The 19126-nt window shown below is 41.2% G+C and overlaps 1 protein-coding gene across 2 annotated transcripts; it reads right to left on the reverse strand.

Moving 5' to 3' along the window:
- Positions 1 to 3761: 3761 nt before the first annotated feature.
- COPS7A (COP9 signalosome subunit 7A) lies at positions 3762 to 13053 on the reverse strand. Of its 2 annotated transcripts, none has more exons than XM_070935348.1 (8): positions 12974 to 13053; positions 11868 to 12073; positions 10018 to 10093; positions 9196 to 9284; positions 8741 to 8943; positions 6913 to 7018; positions 4547 to 4698; positions 3762 to 4346 (listed from the first exon to the last, which is right to left on the reverse strand). In XM_070935348.1, the coding sequence occupies exons 2-8, from the start codon at positions 12027 to 12029 to the stop codon at positions 4307 to 4309; spliced, it is 828 nt and encodes a 275-aa protein (XP_070791449.1). In that variant the 5' UTR covers positions 12030 to 12073; positions 12974 to 13053; the 3' UTR covers positions 3762 to 4306. The 2 variants fall into 2 exon arrangements, with proteins under 2 accessions (XP_070791449.1, XP_070791450.1); XM_070935349.1 differs by lacking the exon at positions 12974 to 13053 and adding an exon at positions 12399 to 12561.
- Between the last annotated feature and the right edge of the window lie 6073 nt (positions 13054 to 19126).

The raw sequence follows: 19126 nt of genomic DNA on the forward strand, positions 1-19126 counted from the left end.
TGTGTTGACACACCTTGGGGAGGGGGACCCTTTTGAAGTGCAGCAAAAAAGGACATCTGCCAATCTTATCCACTGCCAGGATAGGGACAAATTAAGGGGGATGTCCTCTGTTCAAGCTATCTCAATGTGATTGTTGAAACACTGTTCTCCCAATTAGTGGGTAATCTATGTGGAAGGCGCTTACACTGAAGCCGAGGGGCAGGGCATTTTCTCTTTAATCTGTTGGGCTGGATAGCCATGCGTATTACTCAAGGTATACCATGTTAGAAGGTTTCTAGCCCATGTTTAAATAGAAGGTATTTTTAAAGCCAGTTTGACTTAGGATCAGAATGTATCTAAAGGACTATCTTCTCCCTCCTAACATGTGAGCTTTAGACTACTGGCCCGCAACATGTAGAATTCCCTTCCCTTCCTCACATACACCAGGCACCCACATTAGATCTGAAGAAAAGGTCCTCTTCCATTATTTTAATAGTTGCTCCCTCATTTTTCCTGCAAATTCTCTACTACTGTTATAACTTTTGTCTCTCTACTGCAAGCTGCCTTTGGGCAATGGATGATAAAGCAGAGTGAAAAACTTGTAAGTAAAAATAAATACACTAATGAATAAATAAAACCAGCAAGACACAGAATCATTATTTTGTTTTGCCCTTACACCAGTCCTTTGAGAACATTAGGCTAAGAGAGTTATTGAATAGCCGAAGGTCATCTAGTGCCTGGGAGTGAATAGGAATTTGATCTTATTTCTTTTTTAACACACTGCTTCCTTTTGTGCTATAAGTTGCTTACCAGAAAGAAATACCTACATCTGTTTTCAGAAAAGACTGGTTTTCCCTGGCACTTTTCCTAACAGTTCAGATTCAAGTGATCAAACGGTTAATGTAAGATTAACGCTCCATTTTTACCAACCAACGCACAAATATAGCCCCTATCATGGTTGTTGTAACATGAAGATATCTTATTATTTATTTGCCAAAAACGTGTCCTCCCAACAGATTAGCAATCTCATTGCTAGCTGGGCCACACTGAAGTTGTGCAAAAGTGTTTCCATTCTATGCTGGCAGCTGGGCTCCAGTTATCCTGCTGCAGGACCATCCCTTCCCATCTGGTTGCTGGGTACAGCCATTTCCATGGCCAGTTTTTCCATGGCTTCCAGAGGGACTGGACACATCACCAGTGCAACTTGTATATGTGAGCATAGTGCATTTATGGGCTAACATATCAACCTAATCTAATCAAGCTAATGGAACATTTAGTCTTCATGAGATCAATATTCCCATTGAGAAAGGTGGCAACCCCCATTCTCAGTCAGTGGTGGGATTCAAGTAATTTAACAACCGGTTCTCTGCCCTAATGATTTATTTCAACAACCAGTTTGCCAAACTGCTCAGAAAGTTAACAACCGGTTCTCCCAAAGTGTTGCGAACTGGCTGAATCCCACCACTGTTCCTCCCCCCCCCCAAATGTTTTAAAGATTATCTGGAGTAGTGCTTTTCCTTTAAAACATTCTGATCTTTTTACATAACTTGTTGTTGGAGAGAGACTGGTGCTCCTTGATTTTTAATGTTGAGGAAAGGGTACTGCCTCACCCATTTGTGACAAATAACAAGGAAGAATTACCAGTGCTTGAAAGAATCTAAACTATTTTGACTCTTGGGCTGTACACTTTTTGGTGGGACATTATTTCTACCTCCTCTTTGCAAAGCCTTGAAGGACCTATAGTTGCAGTCCGGCCAAGAGTTCCTATTGGTTGTAACCAATGGTGAAATCTAAAATTTGTTACTACCAGTTCTGTGGGAGTGGCTGGGGGGGGGGTAATGTGACTGGGTGGGCATGGCCAACTTTTTTTTCCTTTTAAAACCATTTTTTCTACATTTTTTCGGCAAAGAGGTTGTAGAAAAAATGCTTTTAAAAGCCTCTGACAATCCCAGCTGAGCCGCGAGATCATCAGAGGCTTTTTTTTTTTTACTTTTAAAAGCATTTTTTCTGCTGAAGAGGTTGTAGAAAAAATGCTTTTAAAAATAAAATAAAAAAAGCCTCTGATGATCGCGCGGCTCAACTGGGAATCGGGGGGCAGGGATTTTTGCTACCGATTCTCCGAACCACCCGCCTCCATTGCTACCGGATTGGGCGATCTGGTCCGAACCAGGAGCATTTCACCCCTGGTTGTAACTCAGTCTATCCCAGCATACTGCAGAACAACCTGGGATAAATTAACCCACCAACTGACCAGGGGTGGGTTCTACTTACCTTTACTACTGGTTCACAACAGGGCCGCGCACATGCACAGAAGCATTTTGATGACATCGGGGTCGGTGGGTGGAGCATCCCACCGGTTTTACTACCGGTTCTATAGAACTGGTGTGAACCAGGGGCAACCCACCACTGCAACTGACTCTTTGTCTTCCCCACAATAGCTTTAGCATTCCCAAGGGACCACAAAGGTTTAGCACCTCTTCTATACATCAGTCAATTTTTCCACATCTTACCTTCTTAGCAGCTGCCTAGCCTTCTTTAGATAATCTTTCTATCATTGCCTGCCCTGAACCAAGTCACCAAATGACCACTCAGCCCAGAAAATACTGATTCTGAGCTATTCCCACCCATCCAAAAAAATCAGAGGTACATGGCTTGATGTGAGGGGTAAGGACTTCAGGGATGCCTTAAAACCTCCCCATGTTCCAATGTATGCAGGCTAGAACACTGACCAGTCCTGTTTTTGAAGCATAGTAAAGACAGATTCTAGAAACAGTGTTTTTCATAACAACGTATTTTCCTCCTGAGTCAAAGAAGGGAAGAATGATCTGAGGAAGTTAACCTCAGGTCTGTCTTAGTAGGCTTAGCCCAGCTTTGATATATATGCAAATCTTTCTGATCTTGTTCCTGTCCAGTTTGTTGGGGCTCTTTTTCATATTTCTTTACAATTTCTAAAAACAAAGATTACAGCTGAAACAATTTCATATATTTTTCTCATTGTCATTGCTGCCCACCTCTATTTCTCTTTCTTTCATTCTTACAATACTGCCTCCTCCCACACCTTCTACCTTTCTTAGGGGGAAAAAAGAAAATATAGCCACATATTAGTTGGGCAGCATTTAAGCTAGTAGAAGAGAAGGCTGTCTTCCAAAGACAGTTAGGAAAGCCCACGCCTCTAAAATAATTTTTCTCCCTACATTTTTAACAGTTGCAGACACTAGTTGACTTCCAGTGCTTCAGAAATTGCCATTTTGCTACCCTTCTTACCCAATAAACAAAATGGGCTAACAAAAGCTTTTACACTGGATTCAAGCTAAAGGAAACTATGCTTCCTACTTTTGTACTGAGTCCCACTGATTTGAATGTCTTAGTCCCAGAGAAGTATGCTTAGGATTTCCAATCCTGTTTCATCAGCAGGCTAACTCTAGATCGCCTTCGTAAGCCCAGCATGAATCAGGGTCTGGCATACACAGGAACTCTGCTTGGATAGAAAATTCCGATTTTCCAGAGTCCCATTAAACTAGCTGGCCTGTAATTTCCAGGAACCTTTTTTTAAAAAAAAGGTTTCCATTTAGCTGTTAGCTCTGAGGATGTATTACAATTTTTATTTGACCAAGTTTCTCATTACAGTTCTTTGCTAATAATAATCTTGTATAGTATTTCTCCTACTATTTTCCCTCTACAAGAAAGTCCCACCAAAGCTGTAACCTAAAAAAAACAAGCTATCATATATTCAGTTACCAAAACATCCAGAACAAACCAGCACGGCACCAAAGTGAAGATACTCCTGGAAATAGTCTGTACTTTTTTATTTGCTTTATATATTTATACTATTTTTAAAAACAATCCACTCGAACACTCACACAAACACTCCTCCCTTTCACTGATCCCAGTAAAGCAGGAAACCGAGATGTCAAACTGTATGCCCCAGAGCAAATGTCCCAGAATCTCTTCAGAGAATTTAAGCGGCCATTTGATGCCAGATTTGCTTCCACACAGGCTACCACAACCATCTGTTGGTGCAAATGTAATTTAAACATCAGCCATTTCATGGCTCCTTAAAAATGCATTAAAGAAAAGAAAAGTAAGGCGAGAGGGAGAGAGAGAGAGAGAGAGAAGAGGGGGGAAAAAGTAGCGTTCAAAATAGAGAAGGTATAAACAAAATTACCAGAGAGGAGAAGGGGAAAGGAGCTGTAAGAAACACAAGAAGAAAATAATGGGAAGGCAGAACCATTTACACAGGGACAAGGTTGCACAGAAATACATCTGGATTGAAGAAGAAAGCACCAGACGTGGGACACCTGTTTCAACTCCCCAGCCAGCAGTTCTGTCAGTTTGATTTAGACCAGATCTTTGCACTGCCTCGGAGCCTGCAGAGAAGAAGAAAGCCTTGGAATGAGGACCAGCAGAAGTTTAACCCAAATGCTCAAGACAAGGGCTTTATAGACTCTATAGGTAAATTGCTAGAGCCCCAATGTAAGGGACTGATGAAACAGCCCAGGCAATGTTCTGCTTTCCTGTCCCATCTGCAGAAAAGCAATAGCCAGCCTTCACTGGAATGCTATCTCACCCTTTGCCCTTGGAGGCCTTCTTGCTAGCCTGGCGCTGGTTGGTACCCGGTGCGGGCTCCCGGAGTTCTGACAAATGCTGCTCAGGGTCTTGGGAGGTTGCTGCTGCTGCAGCTGCTGTTGTCACCTTAATTGTCTTCTTCAGATTTGCCACCTGCCGGGTGAAAAGAAAATGAGGGAAAAGAAACAAGGAACAGTTCCAGCTCCAAAGACAGGAAGGGTTCCCTAACACAATCATCCTGGAAAAATCTCACTAGGCATTCTCCATCCAGGTCTTAATTTAAAAATCCCATCTGGGGGCCCGTTTTGCCAAGGTTTCAGTGGATGCCTTCCAATGTGCTGCATTCAACTGGAGAGTTGAGGATGTGATTATGAAAACCACACTGTTGAGATTTCTCTCCCCTCCTGCTGACTCATCCAGTTTATTAACAATACTTGTAGATCACCCCAGTGCTAATAGATTCTGGGTGTGAACAACAAAGCACAGAACCAAAGAAGAAATTATAAACTGTACATAATATAAGCAACAAATGAATGAAATGTATGAGCCAGGAAGTTACAGGTATCTAGAATAATATTTTTCTCACATTGTTCATTAGTCTAAATAATTAATTTCTCCAGCAAAATAAGGATAGGCACTTGATTGTATAAAAGCTTTGCTGACTATGCTATAGATTGATTTGGAGAATAAAATATTGCTCAGATGAAATGTATTTTTTATTTTTAATATTAGTAGAGTTGTATTATGCTCAGTTTTCTGAACAAATAATAGTCACAAACTTTATCCCATAGCTCCCAGACCTCTAATAATTAAAGTATATTTGTGGAGAATTAAACTGGAGCATTTTCTCTTTTCCTACGTGACAAGAACTTTATCAGAGCATGTAAAGCAGACAAGGACCACTTTCATTGGCTCAAGGCCAGCTCTGGGTTTTATATGCCTTGTCAAGCATTAATACTCCAAAAATGGCAGGTTCTGGGAGGAGGTTTTAGGTGCTTTAATGGCCAAGCAAAATAAATATCTGAAATATCTGAAAGCTCCACATACACACTTTGCCCTCTTAAAACCTCCTAAATTCTGAAAACACACCTCTGCTTATTCTTTCAGTGTTTTCTAAGCCTGGAATAACGATGCACATCAAAATGCAACAACTAGCAAAATGGATAATTTGGTAATGCTTGGTAATAATTAAAGGTTCACCCACATTCAGTATAGAATTAAATGGCTAAAAGGCAAATTAACCATGTAAAAATGAAAGAATCGTCTCCATGGAGAGGTGGACAAAGGTTTTTTTAAACAATAAATCTAATCATGTCTGTCATCCAGGTTAAAATTGCTATGATCAGCTAATAAAACATAATTCTGAATGGAGCTAATGTGACCACATTTTAAGAGTACCTTTCTGCATCTCACTTCCAAAAATGTTATGTTAAATATTTTTGGTAAGATTTGAATGATGATCATAGAATAAGTATTATAATCATCTCTTTAAAGACAATATTCACAGGTTAGTTTTAGATCCAGTTTTACTATTTGTGAGAATTGACTTTTATCAAGTTATATCTGGGAATTTAACAGAAACAAGAAAATGCCTTACATGGAGTCAGAAGTGGTATTACTGTATCTATTAAGTAGCAAGTAAGAAATGTCAGATACAGAAAACATGGAATTGACATTTTCAGTCTATTGTTGCACGAATTAATCTCATCTAAAGTAAGCAAGATAAGTCTACTGGAAGCATATTTATTAATTAATTACACTTGCCTCAATTTCAAAGACTGTAAACACAGTACAAGAGCAATAGCAAGAAAATGACATAGCAATTGAACAAATAAAACTTTAAAAAATAATATAACCACAAGTATAATAGTAACAGATATAGTAGGCCTTAATGAATATAATAATGAAATCCAAAGCCCTTCCAGAACAGCCAAGGTTTTTACAACCTTTTGGAAAGCAAAGGGGGCACAAGCTATCCTTCCTTGGGGGGAGGAGGGGGGCAAACTATTGCAAAGGAGTGGAGCTACCCAAAGAATGCCTATTTTGGGGGGCCCTCCCACTTTACCTCCCAGAAGGAGGTGACTTACAACAGGTCTTCTCTGTCCATTTAGGGGTTTATAGGCAATAACCCAAAACATTTGAATTGAACTTGGCAAGTTGCTGGTAGGGTTTATGTTCCTACATTAGCTTGATAGAAAATTGCCTTGATGAGGCAATCAGGGGCAATCTTAATGAGTCTCTGGAGCTACAGGTGGCCACAAGTTGCCTACTTGAGCTAGACCAGAAATGTAGAAAACCAGCAGAGGCTGTCAGGTGTAATGGGGGGGGGGGGGGAAGCTGTGAATTGATTGCAGCCCTGCCCCTCACCTCACTCTCAATCTGTTGCTTCAGGCCCAGCTGCTGCTCTTTGTGTTGATTGGCTCGGCTAACTTGTTCTTCAATGCTTGAAAGGACAACTTCGCAGCCCTGGCACCTGGGAAGGACCAGTAAAAGTTGAACAAGCAGGAGACCAACAAAGCAACTAAGAGAGCAAACAGCATTTAGGAGAAGCTCATAAATCTTAAGACTGGGAGATCTGGAAGAAAGACTGGCTCATGGGCATCCAAGGACGGGAGAACCAACAAGGAAACGTGCATGATAATGTTGTGCAAATCTCATGACTTAAGTGCTTGCATCAGATGTTGAGACCCAAGCACTTAATGGCAGCATTCACTTGATGATGATGTCTTTCTCTGTGTATTTTAGCATTGTTGTATTTTGTGCTGTAGACCCCATTGGAGAGACTTCAATTGAAAAAGGGTGTGCAAAGTGTTCTCATAGCAAGGGAAGAAGTGAGAGGGGTAGGAGAAATAGTCCTGGGAAAATGAATCTGTCTCCACAGGCATCTGTACTTTGGCAAGATTACCACACAGGCATACAACTCTCTTCCCACCAGTGAAAAGTATTTTTCTAAGAGTAGGATCAAATTGAATGTATACCAAGATTTTAGAGATACAGAAAAAATGTAAAGAATCTTGGCTTTCACTTTTAAAAGAAAAAAAGTGGTTGGACCTAAAAGCAAATTTCTAGTTTATGGAAACATTTATTTACAATGTTTTGCGACATTTGATAAAACTCATACATGATGTAGGGGAGGTATATTTTTTATCAACAGAGAATATCTCTTCAAAGTCCCCGATTGCCTCTTATCCTAGTTTTAAGGTTCATAAAAGTAGAATAAATTGTGTTAGTTGGTGTAACCTATTGACCAATTAATGGGGCACAAAATTCTGGTACCAGTATTAATACTGCATACAGGTAGTCCTCACTTAACCACCTTTTGTTCAGCAATCATTTGAACTTACAAAGAACTGAATTAAGGGCCCATCTAGATTTAAAACTGTCCCCCTTGCCACCAATTCTCCCCCTCCCCATAGCTGATCTTCATCACTGCCTTTGCCTGCCTCCCCTCTGACTATCCTGGCATGGACAGGGGATTGTGCTGTGGAACTGTTCCACAGACTGGTGGGTGAGTGCTACAGGCAGACAGGTCTGTGCTGTGCCTCATGCCACTGCTAGCGGGGTCCTTCTTTTGGGAACTGGCCAGGGCTTCCCTTTGAGGAGGGAAGACTTGGCCAGCATGTAGAAGGTGGCCAGTGCAAAAGAAGGATCTGGCTGATGCACGAAAACTTGCCCTGGCTGGTTCATGAAAGGAGAACCCAGCCAGCAGTGGTGCAGTGTATACAGTGACAAGCAGGGTTGGGCAGTGGGAGGCAGCTAGTGACAGCTGTCAAAAGGGCAGAGCTGGAGAAGAGCTGGGTGGATGGAGGAAGCTGAAGGGGAGGCAATCACTTATCATCTTCCAAAATTGGCTAGGATCTATGTGCAATTTGGTCAACAACAGGTGGGATTGCTAGAACTGCTGTCAACAAGCAGAGGGGGCCCCTTGAGGTTTTGCTTAATGACAGAGTTGCCAATCCCAATTAGGGTTATTAAATGAGGACTATTTTATATAAGTGATAAAAAGCGCTTTGTTCATCCTTGCCAAATGGTGTGATGCTGATTAGGGGATTGCAGTCCCGAATGGGGCCCCATGATCAGCACCCATTTGACTTCTTTCCACATATGCAGCAGAGCCTAAGGTCGTCTGTTGGACTTCTTTGACTTTGTTAAGAAGTATCCTCCCCAGTTTTCATAGGATCAAAGTCTTCCTTACCATTCTTGGAGCGTGCGGGTAATGATACTGAGTTCCTCCCTGCGGATGTCCCGGCCAATGCTATAATCCACCTCTAACCGCTGGTTGCGCTGGTCTAGGCTCCCTCGGAGAACATCGGCATACACTGCCTCAATCACCAAATCCTCCAGTTGCCGCACATTCTTCAGTTGGAGCTGCTCCAACAGTACAGAATAGGGGATGCACTGTGGAGGCACACAAGCTGGTGTTAAGTACAACATTCGTTTGTTTGTTTGCATTCATTAGCCACCCAATTCCAGAGGACTTCTAAACTAGGGGTCTCCAACCCTGGCAATTTTAAGCCTGGCGGACTTCCAGAAGCAAAGCTGGCTGGGGAATTCTGGGAGTTGAAGTCCACCAGGCTTAAAGTTGCCAAGGTTGGAGACCCCTGTTCTAAACAATGAGCAGAATAGGTAAGAAAAGGATAGGTAGGCTACCTTCAGCTTGGAAGCCAAGGTGACCACAGACAGGTGGCGCAGTTTGTTCTTCTGAGCTTCTGTCAAGGGAGGCAGATTCCCAGCTTCAGCTGTTCACAGACCAAAACAAAAAGGAATATTCCTTCAAATTCCCACTAGCATCACTGGATAAGATCCCATCCATTTTTTATACAATTAATCATTCCTCCAATTTTTTCCTACTTCTCATGACAGATTCAGACACCCTATATCCAGCCCCATTTTTTTCTCCTCCTTAAATAGAATAGAAACTTTTAAGTCAAAGAGTCAAAATTTACTTAGACAACATGCACAGCGTTTTCACAAATGTCTAGTAATCTTATACAATTTCTTCCTTCTTTGGGGGGGTCTAGAGTTTAAACATACAAATTAGCCACTTAGACATTTTCAAAACCAATGGACTGATTCCGAGACCACACTCTCCCAGTAAAAATAAAAATTTGGTGCCAACCGCAGGGTGGCCCTCTCCTTATGCACCACAAATACTCTCCATCCATTGGGACATCCTCCAAAGATCATGGATAACAAACAGAAGACTACAGAAAGCAGGATAAAGGAGTAAGGCAATTACACATTATAGGCCACCCTCAGTCTCCTTTTAATGTCCAGCAGTTATTTCTCAACTCCATGAAATTTTTAGTCCATAACTCCTGATCCTAGAGAGGAGGGCTTCAGCATTGAATGACTTCATATTATCCAAACCCTGCTATGAAGCATTGCTTCATTTTTGTTTTCTTGGCTCTTCCATCTCTATTGGCAATTTTCTCTACCATTCCTGTTTCTTAAGGAGAAAATAAGACATACCCAGGTAATCTGAATACGTCCCATATGCAAAGACTGTAAGCAGGCGAAAAATAGGTGAGAACTCACTTTCAGCTAGCTGTAGAGGGAGAGAAAATAACAACAGTTATTTGAGAAATGACTAAAAAAACCTTTTTTTTTTTTGTTCATGGAATCTTTCACACCGGAATAATTTTGCTTGGTTATTAAAGAAACTTACTTTTCTCTTTGTTTTTCCCACACACAGAAAACACAAACCCATAGCGAGCAAGAAGTAAATGTTAATTGCCCACTTTGTGAACACGTACACCCCAGGTAAACAATAGATCTGACTTTCACCAATATGATGAGCCTCTGCCCACTCTGTACCACTCAAGAAAATTATGGAGGAATTGATATAATGTACTATTTTGCCTCAGATTAAAAATCCCTGACAGAAAAATATTGGATAGGGAGAAATGTTCTAGCTAGCCTATTTGCTCTTAGACATACAGCACTAGTTTTATGTATGGAGAGTTGTTATTGTTAGGTCTATTTAATGTTATGAGCCTCCATCTGTCATCCCAAATGGTATAATCATGTATAATTTTAGTACAAACAATTTCATGGAAAATCTTTAAAACAGCCTGTTTGTTTCCTTCCGTGCAGTGCTCTTGTGGTGGGAATGCTGCAGTTTACAGATGTTCAAAATCCAACATAAATATCTAAGAAAAAAAAAGTATCTCAGACATAAAGGAAGGTTACTGGGTAATTTTGCAGCACATTTACCAATCCATCTAGTTTCTCTCACAAAAATGTGTTATAGAAAAAAGGTAGGAATTTTATAAACATCACCATAATCTGTCTATTATTCAGGTCATTGACACTCAGAGGTTTGGCAGACTTCACAAAAGCAAAGATTGCATGCTGGATTTAAAAAATTAACCCTTTTAAGTTCCCATATTCCACTGAATAAATCACCTATCATAAGTGAAATACAGGGTTATTTTCCTCCATAAATCCACTTGGACTGCTATAGTTTGGGAACCACAGATTTCAAACCACTATGCTTCATGACAGAAGGAAGAGATAAGGTTTTTCATATTTTTAATAAAGTTGAGGGCCCCACACTATTTCCTTCTTTATTGTCATTCTAAGCCTTTCTTTACTTATAGAAAAATTGGCCTATGAACCAAAAATTAGAGGAATTCCGTGCAAGGGCCTATGACATTACTTTTCTTTCTACACTTTTTTCCATCATGTAATCACCAAATATTTTAATTAAAGGTATACATTTTTAGGGAGATTCATGCCTTTATGAAGGATTGGGAAGCATTCAAAGAGACACATCCCATTTAAAGGTGGTACTGGGTAGATCTATTACAAAATATATATTTACCTGGAATAAATACTGGCGTTTTAAAATTCAGCATAAAGAAAGATCAGGCAATTTGTTAGCCTGAGCAATTAAATCCCAGAAAAATCCTAAATGACTTTAGAAAACCAGTGGATTACCAAATTCAGTATGAAAAGCATTCACTTAAAAGCAATTTTATTCAGAGCTTCAATAGAAAGAAGACTAATCTCCATTCAGTACTGCTACACAAGAATTTGTCAAAGGAAGTCAGACAGAAACCTGAAGCTGCTCATTTATAGAGCAGAAATACATGTTTCAAAGGATGGGTGAACTGATGGTTCCGCTTTAAAGCATAATCTGTGACTTCAAATTATCCTAAAGTAATTATAATAGCAAAGCAGTGCTAAGAAAGGCTGCCTTGCAGAACAGAGGCACCAGAGGTCATATAAACCTAGAGAGGATGAGGACCTGCTATTTTCCATCCGGGAAGGCTGTACCATACAACTGAGGGCTTCACCCCATGAGTCTCAGTGCTCACCTCTTGAACATTTGGCATATCAAGCAGCTCTCCAAAAACATAAATACCGGGGGCTTCCAGCACTTGATGAATGAGGCTGGCCAGAGCAGCTCCACGGGCAGATCTTGCCAGCAGCAGAAACTGCTCCTGATTCTGCCCAGACACCTTCACTTCAGCTGCCATTGGGCTAGCAATCAGAATGGTTCAGGACTTGCAGCCCCCACCACCTAAAGGAATAAACAAGTGTAACAACTGGAGCTTCTCATATGATCCTGGAGCAATAGAAAACTATTGTATCACTGGGATATTTATTTATATTATTTATACATCATGCAGGACCAAACAAACAAACAAATAAAGGATTTGGGCAACTCATAAAATCAAAAAGCCCCACTACTACAATAAAATACAGTACAATGAAATGCAGTGGTGAACTTAACAGACTATGAGTACACATTCACACATATATTTAAAATATGAATACATATATATTCAGAATATGAAAATACACAGAAATACAGGACACTTTGGAGCAGCCAATTCCTGATATACCTGCTCGGTGTCTAACGCACTATCAGTTCCAGGACACAACTTAGTGTCGATAATTTAAGACAGCAGAAAGCGTCCCTTCTCCGGCTACTTTTTAAGTAACTCTCTCCTAAAAAAAATCAAAGTTGTTTAACCCTTGGTTCAGATGACCGTCTCTGGGCACACTCAAGGCTGTGCATGAATGTAGCAAGTGTAATTCTACCTAACTGTCAGGGTGAGCAGGGCCCGGACACGGGCCAGAAAAGAAGAAGTAACAGAGAGCAACGAAGCGTTTTATGGACCAAACAAGGGGAGAAAAAGGATCAGCTTCAGCGGAAAAGAAGCTGCGGCAGGGAAGAAGAGAGAAGCGCGGGAGAGCCGGTCCCAGGAAAGCAGACCCATCTTCAGGTCACGTTGGCAAAAAAGCGAGAGTGATTGAGAGCAAGGGAAAGTGCCTCTGCTGCTGCTGCTGCTGCTGCTGAGTCTCCCCACCAGGGACGCCCATCAGATCCAACCGGGCTCCATCAGTGCCCCAGAGCAGCCCTGCCTGCCTGCCTGCCTGCCTGCCTGCCTGCCTGCCTGCCTTCCTGGCTGCCTACCTGAGGGTCCCCTTCCCGCTGGGAGCGGCTGCTGGGAAAACCTCCAGCCAAGAGCTCTCGACCACTTCCGGGTTGGTGGCGTCACAGCTGCCCCTCAAACCCCGCCCCTTTGACCTCTCATTGGCCAGCTCCCTCCTAGGAGGGCGGGACCTCACGGCGAAAGCTTTCTAAGCAGCTGCTGGGCTCTCCGGGCCAGTCGTCGCGCTTCCCTCGGGCCGAGGATCGCTGATGGTGCCAGCCGTGCGGCGGCCACGGGCCACTCTCCCCCTTTTCAAAGCTCTCCCCTGATCTCCCCGAGGTCCCAGCCTCTCTGACTACTGCACGCCCGCAATAGTTAGAAGTCTTACTTCTGTGTGCCTGGCCTTCACCGACGTTATACGACGTCGACTTTGATTCATCGTCTCCAACAAGATCAATCAATCTTCTGAAATCACACCGTGGTCTCTTATCCCCGGGGCGGGCGATTGTCAAAAGAAAGAAGCAAGCTTGCTTCGGAACAAAACCCACACGTCCATGACCATAATAAAGAGGTTTTTTGCCTCTGGCTTCCAATTAAAATGAAGAGCTTGGTTCGAGAGAAGAATCTCGTGGAAGGGATGCGACATACGGTTCTGCCACAGGCGCCCTCCGGCCCACCTCTGGGGAGGGGTTTTGAAAACAAAGCTGAATAACTCAGAAGGGATGGATGGGTTGCATTTTTTTCAGGAGATCCTGACATGAAGAGGGTTTTTTTTTTTTAATGTTACTCATTGAATTTATATCATCGTTTTAGGTGCACACTGCCTTCTACGCCAGAAAGTCAGAGAAACGTGAGCAAGGATGGAAAGCACAGAAAGATCATGTGATGATTTTATTTACCTGTGTTTTGTTTTACCGGTAGCCTTTCCAGTAGGAAAAATGGAGAGGCTGGGGAGGCTGGGGAATAGAGGCATCCAGTGAGGAAGGCCTGCATCTTTTGAAACAGTGAGAAAAAGATAGGAAGTTTTGAAAAAAATGGGAGCATCGTCTCACCCCTTTTTATCTTGGATTTCCCAAATACAATACAATATTTCAGCATTCATGGAACTGATTGCAACAATTATTTTAGCAGTTGAGGTGATTCCAGGTAAAATTGGGGGGGGAGGAGAGGAACCTCAAGAAAGTAGTAGTTGCAACTAAAACTATAATTGTGCATACTGTGTTTCTAATCATGCCTGATGGGTAGATGTTGCAGCAGAGATTATTCCCCACTGTCAGCCTTAATGGTATCAAACATTTGCTGCCTGAGGCTGCTTGTCTTGATCTGCTGAGTGGTCAGACAATCTTTGACCGTCTTTGCGTATGCATGGGTATGCCCACTGTCCTCTTGAGAAGATATATTTGGCATAAACACCCAAATCAAATGACTCCTTGATTTCTCTCCCAACATGGCAGTCTCTTGCTAATTCTGGTGCCATCTCAAATACCAGCATATCTAGTCTAGCATGAGGTTTCAAGAGCTGGTTTCATCAGGGAGGCCAAAAGGCCATAGCAATGCAAGAGACTGCAATATATTTCTCACATTACTACATAGACACAAATGAGGAACCTTTCAGAGGAATAAGAGGTTCCAATAGAGCAAGCATCATTTTTTATTGCCTTTGGGTGGGTGGGTTGGTTTATTATTTCAGCTGGGGTGTAATTGGGGGGGATTGCTTATCACTTACTGTCATCTAATTCTAATGGGATTGTACCCATTTCATTGTTATGATTGCAACTTGCTGAAATAAATAATCCAATCAAAGTGGCTGTGACCTATGTAAATGTGGGCGGCATTCACAGACAGAAGAATAAAGACATCATTTTACTGTGGTGAGGCAGCCTTTCTCAGTCTAAAGTTAAACGAAGACCAAGTTATCCATTCTGTAAGAAATCCAACTCAGTTGCTTCGCTCTGGCATTTTCATTAGAAATTTGTTCTGGAAGCATGATAGCTTTATGATCCGCTCTGCTTGATTTAAGAAACAAAGTTTTCCATACTATTTTTAAATGCTACCATTTTTTTAAAAAAAATTCTTTGCTTGTACCAAAATAAATCATTCTTTCACTTTTCACATTTCAGTATTCCTTAAAGGAGGCACCTTGCAAAACCAGCAGCTTTGTAAAGGAAATTTGGAAAGTCATACCAAATAAAACATACTTTGAAAGCTGGGCCTTTTCCAAGTGGTCATATGCATGGCTACTTTGCATTTAAACATCTATTTGGGAGAGGGGGGGATAACATATGACTTAATAATGGACTTAGCTATTTGCAAGTAGATGTAAAATTGCCCCAGGAAATTTAGAATTTATTATGCTAGAATATTGCTAAATCAGGATAAAGCAAAATCAAAGTGGTTTGATGAATACTCAGAAAGACTTTTTGTGATACTGTAATCACTGCATCTTCCTTAGCCATGGGAAATTCATCCAGTGGCTTGAACAAGTCATCATCCTGCCTTCTATATGACTTGACATAAAGCTATATTTTGTGGAAGGCAAAGTACAGATGTGATGACCAGAGCTGGCGCTGCCATGCAGCAGGAGAAAATGACTTGTTTTCTGAGTGATATAAGCTGTAATGGGGCATACGTTTTGATCATCATTTCAGGCAGCAAAATAATTTGCTCACTATGGATAGCCAGATACCAGAGAGTGTTGTTACTATTTTTCACAAGCCTTTTATTTGCAGACAAGAATAAGGCATAGTGATACTGAAGATCAGAGATTTCTGTCTAGTTGGATGGAAATATTTGCCAGAAAGCAGCCTTCTGTAATACAGCTGGTCTTTGGCTAACAACAGTTTGTTTAGTGACCATTCAAAGTTACAATGGCACTGAAAAAAAGTGGCTTATGACCATTTTTCATACTTACGACCATTGCAGCATCCCCATGGTCAAATTCCCATGATTTATATTCAGATGCTTGGCAACTGACTCATATTTATGATGGTTGAAGTGTCCTGGGGGTCATGTGATCACCTTTTGCAACCTTCTGACTAGCAAAGTCAGTGGGGAAGCCAGATTCACTTTACAACTGTGTCACTAACTTAACAACTGCAGTGATTCACTTAACAACTGTGGTAAGAAAGGTCATAAAACGGAGTTAAAAACTCACTTAACAAGTTTCTCACTTAGCCACACAAATTTTGGGCTCCATTATGGTTGTAAATTGAGGACTACCTGTTTGTCAGAGACAGTGATAGGGTCATAAAGTCTTTCTTTCTTCACTGAAGTATGAATTTATGCTGCTATCCACTTATCTTTCGATCTGTAGGAACTATACTGGCATGGAATCTGTGGTTCCCAGATACTATTATGTCTGTTCCCAGGACTTGCTAGTCACCTAGCTTCCCTCCAAAGCAACAGGTGACAAAACTTAACAAATTGGACATTGCCTTGGGACAATGTCAGAATAAGAAAATGTGTGCTATGGTACTTATAGTACTACAATGCTGGGACAGCTAAGGAGGATTTAAGCCTGTCTCCGCCAGGACTGTGATTGTGCCATGGTTAGGTATTGGAGACACACCTATATAATATATGAAGAAGATAGATTTGCTTCCTATCAAATAAGGCAGCGGTTCTCAACCTGGGGGTTGCGACCCCTTTGGGGGTTGAACGGCCATTTCACAGGGGTCGCCAAAGCCCTCTCTCGCCCCCCCACGCCGTCACTCACCCTCACTCTCTGCCTCTGTTGGATCACCAGCCGTTCGCTTACCCTGCCCACTCCCAATCTATTGCTGCCTCCTGAGTCCCAGCTGATGGCTAGAGGGAAAAAAAGGGCCACCCTACAGCTGATCAGTGTTAAAAGAAAACAAATGAGTAGACTGGTGCCTGCAAAAATAGAAAAAACAGCCCCTTTCAGCTTCAGGATAGGTTAATTAACACAAGTTGATTAGATCAGCCTCGACTCTCAGCTGATTTGCTCTCAGCTGTTTTGTGGAAGGCTCTGTTGCTAGCTGCAAAAAAATCTCGAGCAGATTTTTTCCTCCCTAGCTATGCTGAAAAAACGAAACTGAAAGTAAAGCAGGGTCTTTGCTGCAACGTGACAAAATGAGGCAGAGAGAGATTTCTTTTTCTTTTTCCTCAACAAAAAAAGGTAGGTGCAAAACTGCAAACGATGGGAAATTTAGGGCAAAAAGGAGGTTCAAGATTTTAAAACACAAAAGAAAAAAAGCTCTATTTAACTAGAGAATTGTAATAATTGAGATACTATTAATTGTATATTGGGTTGAAAGCAGAAATAACCATTCCTCCAAACCACAACCAATAAGTTGTGGTTTGGAGGAATATATGGGGGAAATTATTTGGTTTATTATTATTGGTAAATATAATTAATTGATTTGTAAGAAATTGGATTGCATGGAAATAATTGGAATATTCATGTTCATATTGATTAATATACAAAAAAGATAGTTATATAACTAATTGATTTATATTAAAATATTGAATTTGTATTAAACAACTGTATTACATAATTACATAATTAACCAATGTGAGGATGGATATAAAAATAGTTGACAATGCGAAGGGGTATAATATAGACTAGAAGGGAAAAATTGAATTTGATTAAGATTAGAGATGAGAATGAAGGGTAATATTGGTTTTTTAAAAAAATAGATGAGGAATAAATATGGCAAAAAGGAAATATAGAAATTGTAAATTTAATTGAAATGACTAAACACTGTTTAAATTTGTGAACCGGCCAAATACTCTGATCAAAGTAAATACATTGTATGTTTGTATGTGTGTTTCTAATTATTGCTATTTATTCATATTTGTTCTCTTTTATTCTTTAAAGTTTAAAGAACATTCTTTATCTTAATATCTTCATATTTGTTTGGGGTTGGTTTTCTTCCCTTTCATCTTTTTTATTGTACAGCAATCTTTCTCCTCAAACCTACCATCTCTCTCTTTTCTTTCCTTCTTACTTTCTCTTCCCCCCTTCTCCTCCCTACTTCCTCTTCCTTTCTCCTTCTCCTCCTCTCTTCCTCCCTCTCTTACCCTCAATCCTCCTCTAATTTCCCTTCCCTTCCTTCATCCCTCTCTATTGCTGTATCCTTTTATGCATATGGACTACTCAGAGGGCTGAAAAAGTTATTTTTGACTGGTCCTCGCACTTTTGACCAGTCCTTGAACTTACGACTGTCCTCACATTTTACGTTTTTGCCCTATCTTGTCACCATGGTGAAGAGAAGCAGTTGTGAAATGAGTGACACGGTTTTTAAGAATGCTACAATGGGCATAAATGATGACCAGTCATAAGTGCGAAGACCGGTCAAAAGTGTGAGGACCTGTCAGAAATCACTTTTTTCAGCCCTCTGGGTAGTCCTTTTGTGCACATGGACTACTCAGAGGGCTGAAAAAGTTATTTTTGACTGGTCCTCGCACTTTTGACCAGTTCTCGAATTTACGACTGTCCTCACATTTTACGTTTTTTGCCCTATCTTATCACCATGGTGAAAAGAAGCAGTTGTGAAATGAGTAACATGGTTGCTAAGAATGCTGCACGGGCATAAATGTGAGGATGATCATAAGTGTGAGGACCAGTCAAAAGTGCGAGGACCTGTCAGAAATGACTTTTTTCAGCCCTCTGAGTAGTCCCTATACACATAGCCATGGCCACCCGGTCACATGACCAGCTAGCCACGCCCACCCAGTCACATGACCTCCAAGCTACGCCCACAAAATAAGCCACGCCCACAGAACCGGTAGTAAAAAAATTTAGAAACCACCCCTGGTTGGGAGTCACCACAACATGAGGAACTGTATTAAAGGGTCACGGCATTAGGAAGATTGAGAACCACTGAAATAAGGGAAATGTCTTTCCTTTTCACTCAAGGGCTGATCTAAAAAACACTGTTAACTAGAACAACTACCTTCACCAGATTTTGGAGGATTATGTATTCTCAACCAAGAAATAGCTAGCCTTGTTTTTCTTCTCCTGAAATAAATCTCGGCTTGTACTTCTCTTATAAACCAAATCCCATTAATCCCAAGATTTAAGAAAGTATGAAATACATTTGTACCAGAGTCGTGTTCCAGTGGTCTAGCTTTTTCCCTAGCAGCTGGGAGGCTCAGTCATTTTAGCGTCTCCACCTGAGGCACAACATTCAGGTGGCACCTCAGCCAGACAATAGGGGCACAAATAGGCA

The sequence above is a fragment of the Pituophis catenifer genome, unplaced genomic scaffold (genome assembly GCF_029215685.1).
Source record: "Pituophis catenifer annectens isolate HBS135680 unplaced genomic scaffold, rPitCat1.0.hap2 SCAF_2, whole genome shotgun sequence".
NCBI lineage: Eukaryota > Metazoa > Chordata > Lepidosauria > Squamata > Colubridae > Pituophis > Pituophis catenifer.